Source organism: Ailuropoda melanoleuca, chromosome 8, assembly GCF_002007445.2.
Source record: "Ailuropoda melanoleuca isolate Jingjing chromosome 8, ASM200744v2, whole genome shotgun sequence".
Lineage (NCBI taxonomy): Eukaryota > Metazoa > Chordata > Mammalia > Carnivora > Ursidae > Ailuropoda > Ailuropoda melanoleuca.
In genome coordinates this window covers 376,773-398,090 of record NC_048225.1, presented here as the reverse complement: position 1 = coordinate 398,090, position 21,318 = coordinate 376,773, and the positions used below count along the sequence as shown (strand labels likewise).

The 21,318-nt window shown below is 40.3% G+C and overlaps 2 protein-coding genes across 2 annotated transcripts in view; one reads left to right on the top strand and one right to left on the bottom strand.

The window, feature by feature from the left end:
- Nucleotides 1-3,609: 3,609 nt before the first annotated feature.
- CEP126 (centrosomal protein 126) overlaps nt 3,610-21,318 on the bottom strand; it is an 81,952-nt gene continuing 64,243 nt past the window's right edge. Inside the window, exons 7-11 of the mRNA XM_034665633.1 lie at nt 16,903-17,015; nt 14,185-14,260; nt 12,358-12,567; nt 7,604-7,668; nt 3,610-3,711 (exon numbers count right to left, since the gene is read on the bottom strand). Of these exons, the coding sequence (XP_034521524.1) occupies nt 3,634-3,711; nt 7,604-7,668; nt 12,358-12,567; nt 14,185-14,260; nt 16,903-17,015 (542 nt within the window). The 3' untranslated portion in view covers nt 3,610-3,633. The remainder of the gene's footprint in view (nt 3,712-7,603; nt 7,669-12,357; nt 12,568-14,184; nt 14,261-16,902; nt 17,016-21,318) is intronic.
- On the top strand, nt 8,354-18,156 carry LOC117803299. Its single transcript, XM_034665634.1, has 2 exons — nt 8,354-8,957; nt 18,014-18,156. Exons 1-2 carry the CDS (start codon nt 8,378-8,380, stop codon nt 18,043-18,045), a joined length of 612 nt encoding a protein of 203 aa, XP_034521525.1. The 5' UTR covers nt 8,354-8,377; the 3' UTR covers nt 18,046-18,156.

Genomic DNA, 21,318 nt, shown 5'->3' with positions numbered 1-21,318 from the left:
ATCAGAGCTCCCCGAATCTCTCCCACTACAGCTGACCACCACAACAGTGAAACAGTTGTTTCCTAACCCTAACCCTAACCCACCCCAGACCTCTCAGACCAGGAAATGCATTTTACCACCATCTATAGGTGATGGGAAGATGTGTTCCATTAGTGTTGGAGGGGCCCTGTTCCAGACCACTGACCCTCTCTTCCCCCTAACAAGCCCCACCTGCTCTGAAATACTCTCTAGAACACCAAGCTTTCCTGCCCTCTGGCTTATCTGCTCTCCGGCTGCCGCCTGGCTGGCTCCCCTTCACTTCACTCCTCAGAGACCTTCTCTGGCCACCCCATCTGTCTCACGTGGCCCTCCAGTACTCTGCCCCTTCCTGTGCTCTGCTTTATAACCCTCTGGTGATACATTCTTATGCTTGAAATCTGTATTCCCGACACAAATGTAAGTTCCATGATAGAAGAAAATAATTACTTTTGTTTTTTTACTGTCTCCCTAATACATGGAACAGCCCCTAGCATGTAGTAGGGGCCTGATAAATCGCACACTTGATTATTTTCTCTTCCTTCATTATTTTGATTTGCCACCACATCCCCCACTTTAATTCCTAAGGGCACAGACCCCAACGACGACCGCTAGCTGCCAGGAGCTCTTCATCGAGAAGAGGTTACATACACAGAAGTGGTTATGGTTCAGAATAAGAAGGACATAACTGACACAAAGGTGGCAGAGGGTTATTAGGAAACACCAGACAACATTCAACCTGAGCAGAATTTCAAAGAACAAGTAAACGTGATTCAGGCGGATGTCAGCGGAGGGAGAGGAAGGCATTCTGAGCTGGGGGACAGTGTGCACTTGGGCAGAGGGGCATGGGACAGAAGCTGGGGGCCTGCCAGACGTCTGGGCATTAGTGCAAGCACGGTCCCTGCAGCGGCCAAAGGGAAAGGGCTGAAAATTTTTAAGATAGGAGCCCAATGCAGGGCATGAACTCACAACCCTGAGATCAAGACCTGAGCCGAGACCAAGAGTCAGACGCTCAACCAGGGGAGCCCCCCACACACTCCTAAGATGGGACTGATATGACAGATTTTTACTCTGCCAGTCCACCGCACGTAAGGAATGCCCTCTGTCAGCTTTCCTGGAGGGAGAGGTAAGTAGTCCAGATGAGAGCCTGAAGCAGAATGGGTGAGGGAAAATAAAAAGATATATGAGATTATCATAATTTTATGAAAAAACTTCTAAAATCATAAAAGGGTTTCATGATTATACAAGGAGTTTCTTTTGGTTTTCTTAACTAACCCCCTTGGCAACACCTCCAAAGTACAGAGACCCTTCGACGGCTTAGTCAGACGGCTTTACTATGTATATGTGGTATTACTGATTAATCATGAACTTTTTATACCACTGTACCAAAATTTAATAGAATTTATTAGGAATTCAGAAAAAACAAAGCTTCACAACTATAGCTAATACATAATTTGAATAACAAAATATCCTCTTTTATTTTTAAATATAATGAATTTGTTTTCAGTAGCATGCTCATTAAAAACAATGAAGCATTTCCACTCACTAAAAATGTGTTTATCAATAAAATACACAGTAACCTTGTAGCATAAATGTAAACTAGTCAATTTATCTCCATTACTCATGTTATGATTTACCTTTATCTATGGTGATAGTATCTTAAATCATTAACAAATGCAGAAATCTACACTCTATTTACAGGAGATTGTCAACGATAACGACTCTGGGTCATACTCGCTGTTGTACTCCGTCAGTATTTTCTCTGCGATCTGGATCCGACTCTAGGAGACGGGCTGCCCCTTGGCTGGCTGTTCTGTAACACAGTGTCACAATATTATTGCACTCTAGCATTCACAGGCTTTACCAAGGGCACCTCTTCACAGATGACAGGTTGTGTAACATGAAGCTCATCACTCCAGTCCCCAAGGGGTACACGATCCTCAGTCCCAGTGTGAGTTCCACTTCACGTAAGGCGTCACGCTTGTTCTAAGAATTCATAACCCTCACTCCTTCTATTGGTGAAAATGTGCTCAGGAGGTGCTTTTGTCATATTGGCCGTGAAAATGGTCAGAATGAGTGGTTTCATGTTCTAAGAGAGGCACTAGCTGCTCATGGAACACCCTAGGAGTAGTTTACAGACATATATTGGGTTAAAGAAGTTAAGTTGCTTGGGAGGGCAACTGTTAAAAATTCATTAAATTCATAAAATTTATTTTTACGAAGTAAATAAAATATTCCAAAATGAAAATTGTGCTTCTCAGATTCAGAGTATTTCGGTGGAAAGACCACCTCTCCGGACGCCCTGCTGCGGGCCTACTCGGCTATGGTGTCTGCGGGCTGTGTCTGGGGGCACAAACCCTGGCAGGCAGGAGCGTGTTTTCCTGGTTCTCATCCCGGCCCTCGAACAGCACCTGACACAGGGGAAGAGCTCAGGCAAGAGCTGTTCAGTGAAAAAAAGAGACCAGTGTGATAACTTGTATGAAAACAAAACATCAGACCACTACAGTTGCCAAAAAGAGGAAGCGGTGGATTTTGGACAGGATACAAGTTGGGCCGAATAAGCCTTCCCAGAGGGGGGATGGCACTGACGTCCAGGGTCAGAGGAGGAGCAGAAGAGAGGCCAGCAGGAGGGCAGGTCCGGGCAGGGGGTGGAGGGAAGCAGGGAGTTTCAGGGAGCTGGGGCTGTGGCTCAGGAGTGTGAGTGATGTGCAGGGAGTGAGCGGATGGCTGGGAAGGTCATGGCCAAGGTGACAGGTAACCACTGGCCAGAAAGCGATGGGATCTGTTCATATTTGTGCTGTACAAAGACTGTTCTGGTGGTGATGGTGAGAAGCACATGCTGGGAGACAGCATATCTGGAGGAGAGACACCATCCATTCTTGACTAAGACATGCTCAGCAGGAGTGAAGAATCGTGGGTGGATGTGAGGTGCACTTAGTATTATTAGGGGGTTTATTGCCTGGGGCTACAGGAGAATGAGAAGCCCGGCTGAGACTCATGCTTCTGTCTGGGAAATCTGGAGGATGATGGTGTCATCAACTGAAATAACAATTATAAAAGGTAGAAGAGATTTGGGGGAAACAGGGGAAAGGGCCACTCCTGGCTCTGCCACTGAACATTTCTTAGACTTGAGAAGATTACACAAGAGAATGTGTGTGAAACCATTTGGCGAAGTACTTGTCAGTGGCAGGAACCCCATAATGTGCCTCCTTTCTTCTGATTATATCTCAAGAATGTTCAGTTGTCACCAAAGAGTTTTAATTGATTAAATATTAACATATTTAGGACTTGGAAGGACTTTGGAAGAACTCCAGAAATAGTGGTATTTTATGAAGCATAAAATCTTGCTCTAGAACACTAAAAGTTTCAAGTTCCAATAAATCACCTCATTTTATTGCAGTCTGACAAAGGTAGATAATCTATATTCAAAGACCATGTACAAAAATATCATTGTCCCCACCCACATTTTCAACTATTTAGTATGTGCCAGTTTCTGTGAAGTGGACAGGTTAAGTGGGAAAACAGCCTCAACACTGTAGTTCCAAAGAGTAATCATGTACAAAGACAGAAATTCCTATGGAGCGTAAGTACAAAACCAGCGATACTGCAGTAATATGTTCAGAGGAAGGTGTGCTCGTCATGGAGGGCTTCGTGGGGCTTCATGGGGGAAGTGACATCACACTGGCACCAGATGGGCTGGATTAGGAAAGTAGAGCAAAAGCACAGCTAGTGCGGGTCAGAACTGGGCACCAACACCAGCAAAGCGTGAGCAAACCACGGAGGAGGAAGAGAGTCCTGCGGACTCTGGCGTCAACCTGGAGGCGGCACAGAGTCCTGCGGACTCGGGGGACAACTGGCGAGGCTGCTTTGTCCGGAACAGAAGAGGTGAGGCAGGTGGGACCGTTAGAGTGAGTCCTACTATTTATAAGGGAAAGTTATGCTTTGCATATAGATTTCACTTAAGTATTTTGAGGAATGTTTCCTTTTCTTGCGACAACGTGAACAGATAAGATGATCATAATAGAGGCAGTAATGATGCTGCACACTGAGCTCACGACAGGCTCTGTGCTAAGTGCTTTGCAGGAGTGACCGTCTCACAGAACCCGCACAGGTGCCCCCAGAGGAGGAAGACGGCTAGGAGGAATCAGGGCAGGGTTACAGGAAGGGGTGGGCTGGGTTCCGGTCCTCTGAAATCTCAGAGCAGCGCTTGCTCTAAGCCCAGCTTGCTGATGCCTGAGGTGTGAGAGATGCTGAGATGAGTCTCCTGCTCAAAATCCCACTAAAATCCTGCTACTAGAAACTCACTAGTGTCCTTCCAGATATTGTTTTTAAGTGATTTAAACGGTTTTATATCTTTTTGAATGATTTTTAAAAATGATAAATCATCTTTTAAAATTCATGCTAAATACCCTAGCATGAATGAATATATCAGTTCTCTTTTTTGCCAAAGAGGAGAAACCCAAATCAACACCGCCAAACTCTGCCGGAGAAAAAACAAAAAGGGCGACAGAATGGGGGGAAATACACAAAACCAGCAATAAAAACATGCATGTGGGGGTGCAGGGTGGTGGATTTATATATAAACTTAACCCAGGTTGTGAATTTTCCAGAGAGATGTACAATTTTTGAGAATTAAACATAAATTCTCAAATCTTAAACCAATGGTATTTGAGTTTTCTGTATTGGGACACCTGGTAGATTTATTATACAATTAATATTCCTCTGCTGAGAATTTCAGTTCCCAAGTTAACTACATAATGCATCTAGATTGTAAAGCTAGACATATAGGACACATATTATCATTTAAAAGCAAAATTCTTATACGTTCATGTGGGTATGAAAACACTGGAGTGGAAATGTAAAATAAAATAAAAAACATTAATAAACACCTTAACTGCAACATCTCCAAACCAATAAATATTTCTGAATAGATATTTCTCCATTATCTGGAGGGAACTAGGCTATACCACAAGTGTCCTGTAAAAACGAGGCAGCTTTGGCGGTCTCTTGTGTCATACACAGAAAGTATAGGAATATGATTACATATTGCCTTTCTAGAACATGCATATTAAATAATTTTACTTATTTGAAATTGTGATGGACGTACAGGAACAAATTTTGAAAGCTTTCCAAAGACCAGGTGATGGGGACTAAGATTACACTTATCGTAATGAAAACAAGAGACTGAAATGTATCTAAAGCCCGCGCACTTTATTCCTGGGGGAGGCACTAAGCACTCAGTTATTCATGCTTTAAACAGAACTCCAAAAGCTTGGACATCTGTTTTCTGGACTCAAAATAAATTATAAGCAGCTACATAGAGAACCTGAAGGCAAGATACAGGTAGAATCTAGAAGGTGGTAAAATGAAAATAGGCTCTAAGGACACAAACGTTGAAACTTTGCATCCACCATAAATGTTAACCCATATCTAATGAGAAAACCATCAGAAACCTGCACATCATGGGACAGTCAAAAGACAACTGGCCCGGACTCTTCAAAGGTGTGCATGAAAGATTGGAGAAGGAAGAGACAATTGTAGACTAAGAGACAAGACAACAATGTACAATGTATATTCCTGGGCTGCTTCCTACATCAGAGAAGACATTTTGTTTTCAAACTGGGGAATTTTGAATATGGAGTGTGTATCAATATCAAATTACTTGGATGTGATGATGGTGCTGTGGTTACACAGGAGAATGTCTGTTCTTAAGAGAACATGGATGCTCAAGAATTTAGTGGGAAAGTATTGTCATGTCTATAATTGACTTTCAAACAGCTCATTGAAATATACGTTTGTGTGTGTGTGTGTATGTATGAATCTCTATCCTTTCCTTTCCTCTTCTATTTATGCTATCCTTTCATCCATCCATCCACCCTTCCATCAGATAAAGCAAGCAGGACAAAATGTCAACAATCAGTGAATCCTACTGAAGAGTAGAAAAGAATAAAAATAGTAGAAAAAAGGCAAACAAGATTAAAATGTTCAAATCCCCATACAGGATATGCAAATGAAGCAATTCTGATGGGGGAGGGGGATGGGGTACTTTTGATGTCAGTTGTTTAAACTGGCAGTTAATGATTCTGTGATTTTATACCATTTCCCCGGAAAATAAATGGAAGCTTTCTGACCTAGGTCAGTGATGATAAAGTAAGAAGAGTGACATCAGGGTTACCAACTGTCTTAATGAATGTGAATAATCTAAGATAAAAATGATGCCAGGCCTCTCAGTGGTCCTCCCTGCACACATCTAACTTTTCGGTTACGAGTCCGATGCTTCCGCGATATAGAGCCACGGTGCACCAATGTGCACACAGAGTGCTTTGCTGAGTGTGTGACCTTCTCTCCTTCCTGAGCAGGATTTCCAGTTCACACTCTGTTAGCTGTCTGGGGTCAGCACACTGTTTTGAGGTTGAGCTGAAGTGTCGAGAAGAGTGATCTCTGTCACTGTGGGTATTATCTCACTCAAGTGAGGTGACAACCATTTATGTTATAAATAACAGAAAACTGTCACAAATCCAGACACACGACAATTATCACTGAAAAAATTACTTACGTTGCTAAATCAACGGAGATGAAAAATTGAGCGAAAAGCCAAACTGGCATGTGCACAGCAACCACGTACACATCTACCCGCAGTCAAAGTGACAGTCACAGCAGGAGGAAGGCCATTTCCCAGGACCATTTGCCCAGAGGGAAATGAAAATCTTCGCGAGGGTAGGGGCAGCCTTTCTGACTACTTACCACCATACCCAGGACATTGCAAAGTCTAAACCGTGGGTAAGACATGTATCACTTTATGTAATAGCAAATAATAAGAAATGAAGTATACTTGTGTAACCTTACTTTTTCCCATCCAGATTTCAGAACCGAGCAAGCATCCAGTTATTTCTCTAACAAAATGTTTCCTTGCTGAACACCTATGTTGAGGATAGTGAGGGTACAGGTAGCCTCTTAGTCTGAGATGCCCTTTCCAGAGACCTGTCTCTGGTCACCTCTGGCCCCTAAGATCTCTTCCTTCCGTGATTTCCTAAGGCTGTGCCACCCACACACGGTCTCAAGTCATATTGCAGTGATTGGTATGCACTCTCCACCAGCTCTTTCTCCCTGTTAGACTGAAAATTCCTTAGTGCAACAAATTGCCATCAATATGTGGATCTTTACCAGAATCAGTTGTCAAGGCAAAAAATAAAAAAAATTCCAAATAACAATGTCTAGTTTTGAACTTTGAAGACATGAAAGGGATGGGAGCAAGGGTGGGATCATTACCAAGATAAAATTCTTAACAATTTTCCAGTTAGGCTACACATCCAAAATCATCTGGAGAGTAGTGCACTGATCCCTGTTGCTGTTACCACGAATGATGAAATACTCTGGATGTAAAAAAATTTTATATTTTGGTCGTTTTTAATGAGAGGATATTTGCTGACTCTAACAAAACATCTCATAATTGGAAGTTAACTGGGGAGGAAAACTCACTAAAAGCCAATCTCAAGAAAAATTAATTTCAATACAGGATACTTACACATGAAATCATGACATTTCCTAAAATGAGAAGAAAAAAAAAAAAGCTTCTTAAAATACTTACCAGAAGTGGTATTATTTGTAAGTTATCTTTGATGGATGGATTCTTGCAAATGGCTTCTTGTACATCTGAAAGAATTATGCCACGATACAAAAATAATTTAGTTATGTATTCGACCAAGAAGAATGACTTAAAGAATCAGATATTAAATTCTGGTATGTCAAAATACTAAAACTGAGTTAAGAGTCTTTTTTCTATCATGCCCAGTAAGTGTTTACACTTACATTAGGTAGGAAACAGGAGTAGTTTGGTTAAAAACAATGACATAAAACCTAAGCTGATAAAAAGGAATTCCTCATACTTTGACCATTCTATAACAATCTTTCTTCAAACACTGGGTTTTCTTTTCTTTCCATTTGTCTTTCTTCTTCCGCTTTTTTAAACCGAAAGGCAATTCCATTCTTGGAGGTGCCAGGAAAGAGGAGACGTTTATTCAGCTGGTGAGACACAAAAGCCGAGGGACTTGCCCCTCTTGCCTTTTCAGGGATTGGGCTTCTGTTCATGCAACAGCAAGGGTCTGGGCAAAAGAAAAGCAGAATCCTTTATGTGAAGCGTTTAAATGTGTGGAAGTATCTAATAGGGAAAAACCCTCTAAAAAATCTGTCTTGCGTTTTTCACTATCTGCATAATGTGACGTCTTAAACTTAGAGCTTTATGGTTCCGTGTGGCTCCCGTGGCTGTGGCACCCTGCTTTTTATGAGTATGCTCTTCTTACATTTTAGTGTTGAAACGAACACAGGGTATACAGAGCATATATACGTGGTGCCGTGAATCCTAATGAGCCAGCAATCTGCGCGCTGCGGCTACTTGGGCTCCGGGAGCCCCCGCCTCCACGCCGATCCCGGGGACTGCACTCCCTGCCCCCGCCACCGGGGGAGCCCGCGAGGCGGACTAGCTTCTTGGTTCGCACATGCGCATCCAGACCCCAGACGAACGGCGTCGGCCTGTTTTTCTCCTCCTGTGATTTGCCTTATTTTGCCCCAAGCTGTGGATTATTTAGGTTCTTCTACGATGCTGACGGGTAGCTGGCGGTCTGTGCACGTCCCCGCTGGACTGCGCTCCCGCGCACATCCAGGCGCGTCACAAGCGCTGATGCTCTCGGCGCGCCCTCCGTGTCCCGGGGCACCTGCGCGCGCTCTTCTCGGTTTTCGGGGGGCGGGGCGCTCTGGAGGTGAGGGTGCTGCGCCCAGGACACGCCCGTGTTGGAGGGTGGCGGCCGCAGCTCACACCCGGCTGCGCTCCCGCGCGCACCTCCCCGGGAGAAGCTCCCGTGCGCTCTCCTCCCTTTTCGGTCTGCGGTCTCTGCTCTTCCTGATTGGTCGAGTTCTTTACCTCTCGGGAGTGAGAGTCCTTCCAGGTACTCAAAATTCTTCCCCACTTTGTGGCTGTCTTTGCATTCTTTTAATGACCTTTTAACGCAGACTTATTTGTTGGAGAGCGCGTGTGCGGGAGGCGGGGCAGGGGGAGAGCCCCCTCCGGCGGACGCGGTGCGTCCCAGGACCCTGACCTCACCACCCGGCGAAACCAAGAGCCGGCGGCTTCACGGGCGCAGCCACCCAGGCGCCCCAGTGATGTTCTGATATGAAGAGAAGTTGACAGTTTTAATATAATTAATTTTCTCCTCTACGGATTATGTTCTTTGTGCTCTAAGAAATATTTCCTCACCCTGAGGTTAGAAAAAAATTTTATATTATCGCCCAGAAGCTTTATATCTTTTATTTCGTATTTAATCTTTAATTAAACAGTAATTTGGCACTAAGCTTTATAGATGAGATTTGATAGGAGTTCAATTTAGCCTCTACTTGGTATCCAGTTTTTCCACTATGGAGTGACAGACAAGCAGACTCCATGCTGAGCCGGGAGCTGGACGTGGGGCTCAATCCCACGAGCCTGAGGTCACGATCTGAGCCAAAATCAAGAGTTGGACCCCTGACCGACTGAGCCACCCAGGAGTTCCTAGAAACGTGCTTCTTAATGGTTATCTTTTTGTTATTCATTTTTAGCTAAATTGCATTGTGGTCAGAGTCTGCATAACTCCAATCCTTTGAAATGTTTCAGGTTTGTTTTATGTACAATATATGGCTCATTTTAATAAATAATGTGTGTACACTTGCAAAGAATGTATCCTTTAATCAAGTTTGTTAATCATGTTTGATACTTACACATCTATTTATTTTGTCTGTTTGTTCTATCAATTACTAGCAATGTAAAAAAAGAAATCTCACACCATGGCTAAAACATATTTTATATATTTTGAGGCATATTCCTAAATGCATATAAAATGAAAATGTTTTATATATTTCTCCTGAATTAAAGCTTCAATCATCATGATCTTTTTTATGTCTACTAATGCTTTCTGCTTTATAGTCAATTTTGTCTGATAATAGTACATTGAAATCAGTTTTCCTCTGGCTAGAATTTGCTTGGTACGTATTTCCATCTTTTTTATTTTCAGCTGTTCTATATCCTTATGTTTTAAATTTATTGTTTATAAACAAAATATAGTTGTGTTCTAAAAAATATAGATTTTTAAAAGATCTTTTAGATGTAGTATATAATCCACATATATTCGTTGTAAGTACATTTGTATATACCATTTTATAGCACAGTATGTCCTCTATGTTTATTTTTCTCTCCATTTTTGTCTTATTTTGAATCAATTTGATTTTTTTTTTTTTGGTATGCCATTTTTCTTATTTACCAGTTTGGAAGTTGTATACTCTATTCTAGTCCTTTAGTTGTGACCCTTGTAACTACCAGAAGCATACTTCCTTTACCAATATCTAAAATTAATCTGACCTAGAAAGTATAATGCTATGTGAAATAAGTCAGAGGAGGACAAATAGTGTACAATTTCACTCACATGTGTAATTTAAGAGACAAAACAAGCAATGAAAAAAGAGGCAAACCAAGAACGAGACTGAACTATGGAAGACAAGCTGATGGTCAGCAGAGGGGAGGTGGGTGAGGTGATGGGGAAACACGTGATGGGGATGAAGAATGCACTTAGAGTGATGAGCACGGAGTTACGTAGACAATGTGGAATCACTACATTGTACACCTGAAACTAATATAAACTAATATAACACTGTATGTTAGTTATACTTGAATTAAAAAAAAGCTAAACTGTATCAAATTCCTTAAGAATCCTAGTACACTTTAATACCGTTTTTGTTCTCCCAACTTATACACTACTTTTTATTTATTTTATTATTTTTTCTTTTTTTAAAGATTTTATTTATTTATGTGACAGAGAGACAGCCAGCGAGAGAGGGAACACAGCAGGGGGAGTGGGAGAGGAAGAAGCAGGCTACCAGCGGAGGAGCCTGATGTGGGACTCGATCCCAAAACACCGGGATCACGCCCTGAGCTGAAGGCAGACGCTTAACGACTGCGCTACTCAGGCGCCCCTATACACTACTTTTAATAGGTGTTTTATTTTATTTAATAGGTATTTTAATGCGCATGTTTTTCTCTTTGAAACACACACCACTTTATTACATTTTTTGTTTAATATAATGTTTGTTCAAATTTACCCTCTCAGACTGTCCTTCTGAGATTACTTTTGGTCTGCTGAAATGCATTCTTTAGCATTTCCTTTGGTAAGAATTTGCTATTAACAAAATCTCATAGAGAAAGTGCTACATCCAACACAGACATACACACACAGAGACAGAGAGAGGTGAAAAAACCTTGCATGTCTTCCTCCTTCATCTGCTCAACCTTGAAACTCAAACGCAAGCTTTTTCCACCCCTCTCTGTCTCACTGTGTGTATCTGCAGGGTGTAGCTCTTTCGGAGGCCCAACTTTATGGAGGGAGGTCTTCTGTGAGACTACCCATCTTGAGTAAGACCTGGGTTTTGTCTCCTGTTCCTTTTTCTGTGAAGCAGTGAAAAGTAAAGCTCAATTTCACTGTGTGGGTTAAATCAATCCCAAGACAACAGCTAGCTGCAGCGTTCTCCTTAACTTTCTGGATTTTTATCTATATTCAGTTTCTGGTCTTAAGAATGAATCCTTATATTCAGGGTGCCTGGGGGCTCAGTCACTCAAGTGTCTGACTCTTGATTTTGGCTCAAGGCATGATCTCAGGGTTGTGAGATCGAGACCCACATCCACACTGAGTGTGCAGCCTGCTTAAGATTCTCTCTTTCTCTCTCCCCCGCCCTATGCCCCTCCCCACCAAGGATTCCCTTATATTCTTACCAGTTTATTGTTCTATTTAAGATTTTTTGAAGTACTTAATCCAGAATTTATGGTTGTTTTGAAGGATGTCAGTAAAGATACCTATCCTGTCCCACTGCTGAAACAGAAGTGTATTCGTACATTGCTGAAAGAGAAGCCTGTCAAATTGACATCATCGTAAATGACATAAGTAGGAAACAGCAGGGTATACCCAACATATATATATATATATATATATATATATATATATATATATATATTCTTCTTAGCGTGTGCGTGTGAGTGGGGGAGAGAACCCTCCAGCGGACCCCCGCTGGGCATGGAGCCTGACCCCTTGCTCACTCTCAGGACCCTGAGGTCACAACCTGAACTGAAATCAAGACTTCACTGACTGAGCCACCCTGGCTCTTCTGCTCAAATATATTTCTAACTGTTCTATACTTGATTTAAGTAGCTAGTAATCTGGATACATTTTGTATTTTTATTTCTGATTTTTAAAATAAATTAAATTTTAAGTTAAAATGTCTAAGTACAAGATACAACAGGTTTTATGAAAGGTGTTCTTCCATACTCACAGTATAACCTTTCGTTGAGACGACTGAGGGACTGTAGGGTCCGCTGTTCTTCAGCTGAGAGTGCACAGATGTCGAATGGCTGGGTCTTATTTAAAACTAGGTTTGGTTTCTGTAGCTGCTTGCTATTCATGACAGTGAGAATTTCATCCTCAGGCACTGAAGCTTTCACTAGGTTTTCAGCCATCAAAAACTGAGAAGTACTATCTGAAACTACAGAAACTTTACATTAGTCATTCTTTGATCCCTTTTTGTCTTTGGGATCTTCCCACATACCTACTTAACTGACATGTGTTTGTATGTATTCATTTCACAAATAGAAACCCAGTAAATCTTCTGTTACTTTGCATTTTATTCAGCAGGATTATCCGTATCTAGCATTTTCCCATCCCTGATTAAAAAATAGAAATTCAAAATGATGGCAGGGAGGCATGAAAACCCCCAGCCTGTTTATCTGAGCTAAAGGAAACCTGCATCACCTTTAGATTATGTGTGTGTTGTGTTTTAGTTATCCACTGGTAGTTCCAAGAGAAGATGAAGTAGATTGTCTTTATAATAACAATTAAGTTAAGTTATGAATAAAAGAGTAAAAGAAAAGGAATGTGAAGAAAAGTTAGAAAATGAGAGGATGAGCTGAACAGGACTACCCAGAACAGCCCCAGGTAGACACAAGAATTTAACATATGATCAAAGAAGCATCAACGTCTTGAGAGAAGGGAAGGATGACTCAATAAATTAGTTTTGCTGCTTATAAGAGAATCAATTTGCAGTTTTCCTGTACATCATCCATTTAAACAAATTCAAAGGAAATGAAAGAATTTAACTTAAGGAATGACACCATTAGAGCAATCTAGAGGAGAAAGAAAGAAACACTTCTGAATTGCTGTATTGCAAAGGTTCTTTGCTCTTAAAAGTAATGGAGAAATAACTAAGGAAAGACTAAAAGACGTGTTTATTTAAAGGGCAGTCTTCCCCTAATGGACTTGAAATTTCTGAAGGGCAAGAAGACTTTTGTGTGTTTTGTGCATTACCATATATCCAGCATCTAGTTGGAGGCAGGAAATTAGCTCTCGATCATTCATTGGATGAAAAAATAAAAAGGAAGTCTTCTAAATATAAACATGTAGGGGAATAAAATGCAAATAATAAAGTAATAAAAATATTTGCAACTAATATGAAGAACAGAACCCTTGATCTTTAAGAATTTGTAGAAATCAGTAAGGAAATACCAAAATTCCAATATCTACTGGGGAAAACAATACAAAGGACCAATTCACCAAGAGTAAAGACACATACAAAAGCAATTAGGCATATTATTAATAAAAGATATGCAATTCAAAACTCATACAACAAAATTTATTTGCCTGTCATGTAAGCAAATCGTAGAAATAATTCTATCTCAAGTTGGCATACATCCCAGAAAAGTTTTAAATGTTATTTCTCAGGAAAATACTTTGGAATCTGGATAAGGAGCTATAACAATGCTTATCTGCTCTGATCCAGTATTCATTTAATACACAGAGCTTCATTCAACAAATATTTATTAGGTGCCAATGACATGTCAAATACTGTAATTGTGATTCTTGGTATCTCCATCTTATGGAAATGATGGAAAAGTCAGGAAAAAGCTTCATGTAGAAAGATGTTCAATACATTATTGCTTAGAATAAACAAACCTGGCAACAGTCTAAATGTGCAGGATAAGGGGGCTCAAATCCCACATGGTGGCTTACCTGTCACATGGTGTGTACATACTTGGGAAAACACACATAACAAAAAATGAAATCACTGGGAACAAAGCTCAGAGAAAAAATTTAAACTGAAACATACCTTCTTCAACATCAGAAGTACCCCTTATAGTGTGTTTTGGCTCACTGGAACTTAGCTGGACACTTGGTCCAAAATTCTACAAAAATATAATATTACATCAGAATAGATTTCCATATTTAAAAGTTTATTAAAAACATGTGCACTCTATCTAGTTTCAGTTATCACTCTCATGTGACCTGTATATTTTCTTTCTCTTGGAGCAGAAACCAAGAATTACTGGGATAAAGCTTTTCTACAGGGTACCTGAATATTTTAAAGAATGTTTTATGTCAATTTTGGAAAATTTTCAGGTTGCAGTGTTATCTTGGGTATTTGGAAGAGGGAGGCAAGGTGCTGCTTAAAGGATGAGCAACACTCTACCTTAAGGGTTATGACCTAAGTGGGTTTTCCTTGTAAGGGCAGAGCCTCCGATGAGGACTAGTGCCAAGGACAAGACTTGCACAGAGCTGCGGGCCGGGCACACTCCTCAGGGCCCTGGGCTGGCTGGACGTGGCCGGCTGTGCTGCCGCATGCCGGTGCCTGGCTGGTGGCCTGGCTACCCCTGTCCCTGGCTGGTGCTCGGTGCTCAGCCGGGTCCCAACGGTCTCTGGTGCAGGTGTCTGCCCTTGTGCTCACGGCCTCCCGGCCTCCCCTGGAGACGGAGATTGTCTATGCAGAGACACAGGCCTGGCACGAAGTGGAACACTGCTTCTCCCACCTTTCAAGGATCTCTCTCAGATTCTCTCCACGTGGAGGTACAATAAAACACATTTCCCAGGGGCGCCTGGGTGGCTCAGTCCTTAGGCGTCTGCCTTCAGCTCAGGTCATAATCCCAGCGTTCTGGGATCCAGCCCCGCATGGGCTCCCTGCTCAGCGGGAAGCCTGCTTCTTCCTCTCCCACTCCCCCTGCTTGTGTTCCCTCTCTCGCTGCCTCTCTCTCTGTCAAATAAATAAATAAAATCTTTTAAAAAAAACACATTTCCCAATAAAAGGTGACAGGGGCCGTCCCTATAGTAACTGCACCCCTGCGGCGGCTCTTTAGTTAAAAAACAAAACAAAACCCCCCAAATCAAAAGAAAACAGGAGGGCTGAAAACTTAAACTTCAAATCTTGATTTTGATTCGGGAACACTGACCTACCCTAAAGCTAACGCGACTGTGGAAGATGTTAAAGCAGGTGTGTGAGTGGAGGGTGGACGTGAGGCTTCTGGGCTCAAAACCAGGGAGACATCGTGCAAAGGGCACACATAGGACAGAGTAAGACCAGAAAGATGAAGATGAATTTAGAGAGTGCACTCATCAGGAACACTTCAAATTTCATTCGTTTGTTGTTATTATAACAGCTACATATTGCTTTAGCATTTAACATACATTAATACTAATCAACACTTGATCACTTACAGAGTCGGAGATGTTGGATGTGAACATGCAGGTTCAAAGGAAGGACTTCTTAGGCAGTCCTGTACTGACGATCAGGAAGGTGGGTTTGTGAGTGCGTGCTGGGCTAGTAAGCATTGAGAATATCATGGTCATGGGCCAGCTTTATTTACACTGTACAGAACTAAATGACTTCTGTCTTGCTCTTAAGAATACTTTATGGTTGATTTTCCTCCACAGTAAAAATCTTATCTGCATAAAACAATTAATAGTTCCTACAATATACAAATAATAGAATCCTCAACTCATAAGTCAGATATAAATTCTTCCTAAGGCACTCTATTCCACTGCTATCAAAAATCAGAAGTGCTATTTAGAGTAGAAATTCCAAGTGAAATGCTATTTACTCATCCATCTAGATGTTTTAATCATTCATTCATTCATTAAAGATTTTATTTCTTTATCTGACAGAGTGAGAGAGACAGAGCACAAGCAGGGGGAGCAGCAGAGGGAGATTCAGGGCTCAATCCCAGGACCCCAGGATCAGGACACGAGCTGAAGGCAGACGCTCAGCCAACTGAGCCACCCACGTGCCCCTGTTCTAATATTTTAAATTCAATCCTTGGATGAAGTTAGACATCCAGAAAATGACATATTTAGGTCACATTTACTTAGCTCTCACAGGATTACCTCCACTAATTTTAAAATGACCTTTATTAGGCTTTGACTTTTACTGAAGATCTCTATCTCGGACAGCTATATGAAAGTCCTGATTCGTCTGCTGTGGACTCTGAAGAGGAGTCTATCCATTATGAACTCCAGGCGCCCCACAGAAGGGCCTCAGGGGAGCTGTCTCTTCCTAAATTGCACCTCAAACAGCATTGTTATCAATGACCCCTGATAACCATATCCCTCATCCTATTTTCCTTTTGCCATATTTTCCAGGAAGCTCAGATCCACAGAGGATAAATTTAAGCAGGTGAACTAGACTAGTCTTTATGATTAACACACTTCCTCTATCCAGGGCTCTCATTTGCTTTTCTGTTTTTCTTTTTTTACATATACTTAAAAACTTTGTTGCAAATAGCAGGTATAAATAATAAAAGAATAATGGTGATTTGTTAGGGTTGGTTTAAAATCTTCATTAGTAATTGACCATATAGGCAAAGAGAATATAGCAAATAAGTCTAGTATAGTAAGTTCCTAGGGCAGAGATTTCTGGGCTGCTTCATAATGACCTTGGCTGTATTTATATTTATGTTGCGGTCCACACTTTACAGCAAAAGCACAGTCCTTTGAGAACATTCTGTTTTCCAAGCAATTTTTCACTACTGAATAGACAGTGTTACAACACCGTACTTACACTCATTTGCTCATTGCACTTCCTTCCTGCAGACCCAGAGTTTTGTCTTTTCAGTTGTAAAAGGCTTCCCTGCTTATTTTCAACAATTCGCTTTCTTCTTACAAGAGTAGAGCCTTAAACAATGCCAACAAAATGTCAAAATGAACACGTGTATGTTATATGCACAAACTTTCAAGTTATCTTCAAACATTGCAAAACGCTACGTTTCATTTGTTCAGTCAGAAAACCCTTATCGAGCTTCTGTTATATGCACCACGGACAGCACAGTTACAATAATGAATTAAACAAAATCTCTGCTTCTGAGGAGTCTATGGTTTTGACCGGTGGCCTCCAAAGTGTGCTGCTGGAACGCCAGGAGGAGAGTAAGACAGATCACTGCTTGTGCGGGAAGGACATACTACAATTCCACCTTATGCCACTTATCTACACGCCGTCACCAGGTCATATGTAGTTGACACTGGCAGCTTGTCCCCTTGCAAGGTAGATGGTCATAGACTGCATACAGTAAAGCGCGTTCTCTCGGAGAAAGTATGGGTTCTCCGTGAGAGATCGGCAGTGGCATCAGTCACCAGTGCTCTCTTGCCTCCTGTAATGTAACTAAATGTTGCGTGTACCCGCTAAGTGCATGTATAGCTATCTCATAGCATCTGAATGAGTCCTCACAAAATGGAAGTGTCTAAAAAACACTTTTGTAATGTCTCCACTGTATGTGCAATGTTTTATTATTTAAGGTGAGTAGTGGGCATATGGATATTTATTTTTTTCTAGGCTTTTGATACGACTAATCAAAAACATTTTCTCAGAGAGAGCAAACCAAGAAACAGACTCTGAACTACAGAGAACACACTGACAGTGACCAGAGGGGAGGTGGGCGGGGGCTGCACTAGACGGGTGATGGAGTTGAAGGAGGGCACTGGTTGTGATAAGCACCAGGTGTTGTATGCAAGTGCTGAATCACTGCATTGTACACCTGAAACGAATATTACACTGTATGCTAACTAACTGGAATTTGAATAAAAACTTAAAGAAAAAAAGAGTGAAATCAGCCACAGACAATATGTAAACGAATGAGTGTGGCTTTGTGCTAATAAAACTTTATTTATAACAATAGGTGGAGAGTTGGATTTGGCCCATAGACTGTAGTTTGCACACCCCGAGACTCGATTATGTAGAAGTTTCTTCGACGGCTAATATTTGATGACGTAACGGCTTTAACAGCAATGCTAGTTCCCTAGGAAGTTAGACTGATTCTTCAATCACCTGTCAGACATGGGAATTTGTGAGGTATGTAAGTATTTTTCTGCTGTTTGTTATTAACAATAGCCAAGATACAGAAACAACCTAAGTGCCCATCAATGGATGAATGAATAAAGAAGACATGGTTTATATAAACAGACTATTATTCAGCCATGAGAAAGAAGGAAGTCCTGCCATTTGTGACAACATGGATGGGACCTTGAGGGTATTATGTTAAGTGAAATAAGTCACATAAAGACCAATATTGTATGGTATCACTTATATGTGGAATCTAAAAAGGCTGAACTGGGGACATCTGACTGGCTCAGTTGGTAGAGCATGCAACTCTTAAACTCAGGGTTGTGAGTTCAAGCCCCATGTTGAGCACGGTGCCTACTTAAAAAAAATTTTTAAAAGCTGAACTAGTAGAAACTGTTGAACAGTGGTTGTAGGGGTAGGGAGTGTGGGACTCGAGATGTCGGTCAAAGTACAAACTTTCAGTTAGAAGATGAGTAAGTTCGGGAGTTCTGATGCACAGCATCATGATTATAGTCAACAACACGGTGTCATATGCTTCAAAGTTGCCGAGAGACTAGACCTGAAATGTTCTTACCACAACAGAGAAATGTCAATTACGTGATTAACGGAGGTGTTAGCGAGCTATGGTAGTAATCATATTGCAATACATAAATACATCAAGTCAACACATAGTACACCTTAAACTTACACGATGTAATCTCAATTATCTCACAATAAAAACAAGCATGTTTCTGCAAAAAAACCCCATATTCTTGCAAAACCATAGATCAAAGATAAAACTAATAACACAAGCACAGTGAATAAGAAAAAGAGCTGACATACCTCTTATTCTCCTTATAAATTCTTTGCCACATAATGACAATGACAGTATAATTATATTTATAACAAAGTTAGAGTTACAAATTGAAAAATTATCAAACAAACTGTAAAAAATAAACCTCAGCCTAAATGCATATTGTACTCTGAGATATTAGCTAATAGTGGGTATATGAAATGAAGTCATCATAATTGATAAGACATTTGAAACTAAACATTCAGAGCATTATTAATAATACATGAGAGAAAAAGTATTTTATAGAATAGATAACATTTTATTTTAAAAATTTAAAAACGTATTATTTATAAAATACAAAATTTTAAAATTATTTTAGAAGTTTATACTTCGTTTTTATCTCATTCTTTAAGTATTTCTATTTCTGATTAGGGTTATGTATTTATTAGTACAGTAATACATGTGTATGGCATGTTTATATGTGTGTGCTCAAAATTTTTTCTAATGGTGGTATATGTTCTGTATTTAACTATATATATCATTAAATGCATACATTGTAAGTATACGTATAAAATTACAGCTGTATATATCTATATCTAAATAACAACAAAGACCCCAAAACTTCCAACTTTCAAGAAAGTTGGCTAGTAATTGAACACCTGACCTTTGACAGTAAGTAGTAAGAACATAATTCTAGCTAATATTTGTTCAACATTTATAATTGCCCAGGCATTGTTTTACAGGTTGTAGGCACAATTACCATCACTATTTTTACAGATAAAGAAATGAGGCACAGGAAAGGAAAAGTAACTTGCCTAAGGTCACAGAGTCAGTAAGGGGCAAAGCTGGAGTTTACCTCCAACCAGTTAATCTCTAAAATCTGAAATTCTACCTCTTACTCTTCATGCTGGTAACTTTTATTCTGATTTGACTGTGTCTCACAGAAAGAAATATATTTTGCATTGTGATCCAGGATGCACATACAGTTCTGTGAGCACATTACCTTTACAATATATGATGCCCTCTGGTAGCTTCTATCTTACAACATTCTGATTCTAAAATTATATTTTATTAAAAAATTCTGATCACCACTCATGAAGTCGATTTCATAGTCCACTAATGAGACACAACCTATACTTTAAAAAGCTCTGTATTATTTTACTCCCACCCATATGGGTAAGCTCAATGCTAAACGTGCTAAGCTACATATGCTGAATGTTGGAGTTTCTAGTGAGATCGTCTGGGCATCAAAAGAGTTTCTATACTGTTTTCTATGCTTAGAAGATCTTGGGAAGTCCCTTTCTTTCCCTTTTTGAAGAGCTTTAAAAATACTCAAAGTGAAAATTTTCTTGGCCACATGACTGCTGTGTCAAGAATTTTTCACTTCCTTTAACCTGTTTGTACACCTTTTGGCGTCAAGATCTGCCAACACTTTTGTACTTTCTTGATTTGCAGCATAATTATTTGTTTTTGAGCTTTATTGTTCTTTGTGTCGAAGTTCAGTATTGTGGATTGTAAATTACTGATCCCGGGGATACAGTATATGTTTAAAACTGTGTATTGTTCCATTCACATACATGCAGTTAAATACTATCTAATAATTAACATAATAGCTGAGAACCTTGGTATATTTGTAAACTAAATATATATATGCACTGGCATCTTTGACCAAATTTCTCATATGAAAATTATACACATGATAGTCTTTCTACCAAAATTCAAAATAAAGCTACTTACCATTAATTATTACATACATAAAATGTATAGTATTCTTAATTATCAACATCAGGACAAATTCTGGAGATGTTCAGAGAATGATAGCTTTGGAAGAGACCTTGGAAGGTAACAGGTCAACCTTTCACTCGGAGACCTACCTTACTCACCCACAGACGTTCAGCCTCTGCTCGAACGGCCTGGCGATGGGGAGCCAGTACCTCTTGCATTGTTAGTGGTTTTAGCTCAAACCCTTCCTTACACTGAGCTGAAAACATCCTTGCAATTTTTACCCTTCATTTAGTTCTGTTTTCTCTTTCTTTCATGTAGTAAATCCTCAAATATTTGTGCACAGCTATCATGTCTCTTAGGCTTGTGCTCCTTTATTGGTCTTCAGACCCAAACCCTGGTTCCAGAGCTCTGTGTCACTCCAGTTTGTTTAAAGAGCCATTGAAATACATAGACAATACAGGAAATAATGTAGACTATAGCAGTACTTCCAAACACCTGTTTATTATTGCCTAAAACTTTATTAAATTTTTAACAGCTACAGCAAACTCTTTTTTGGGGAGTTTAGTTTTGTATGGATTTTTTTTTTTTTTAAAGAATAGTGTCAAGACAGATATCTTTTTTCTTGGAAATGAAAAAAAAAACAA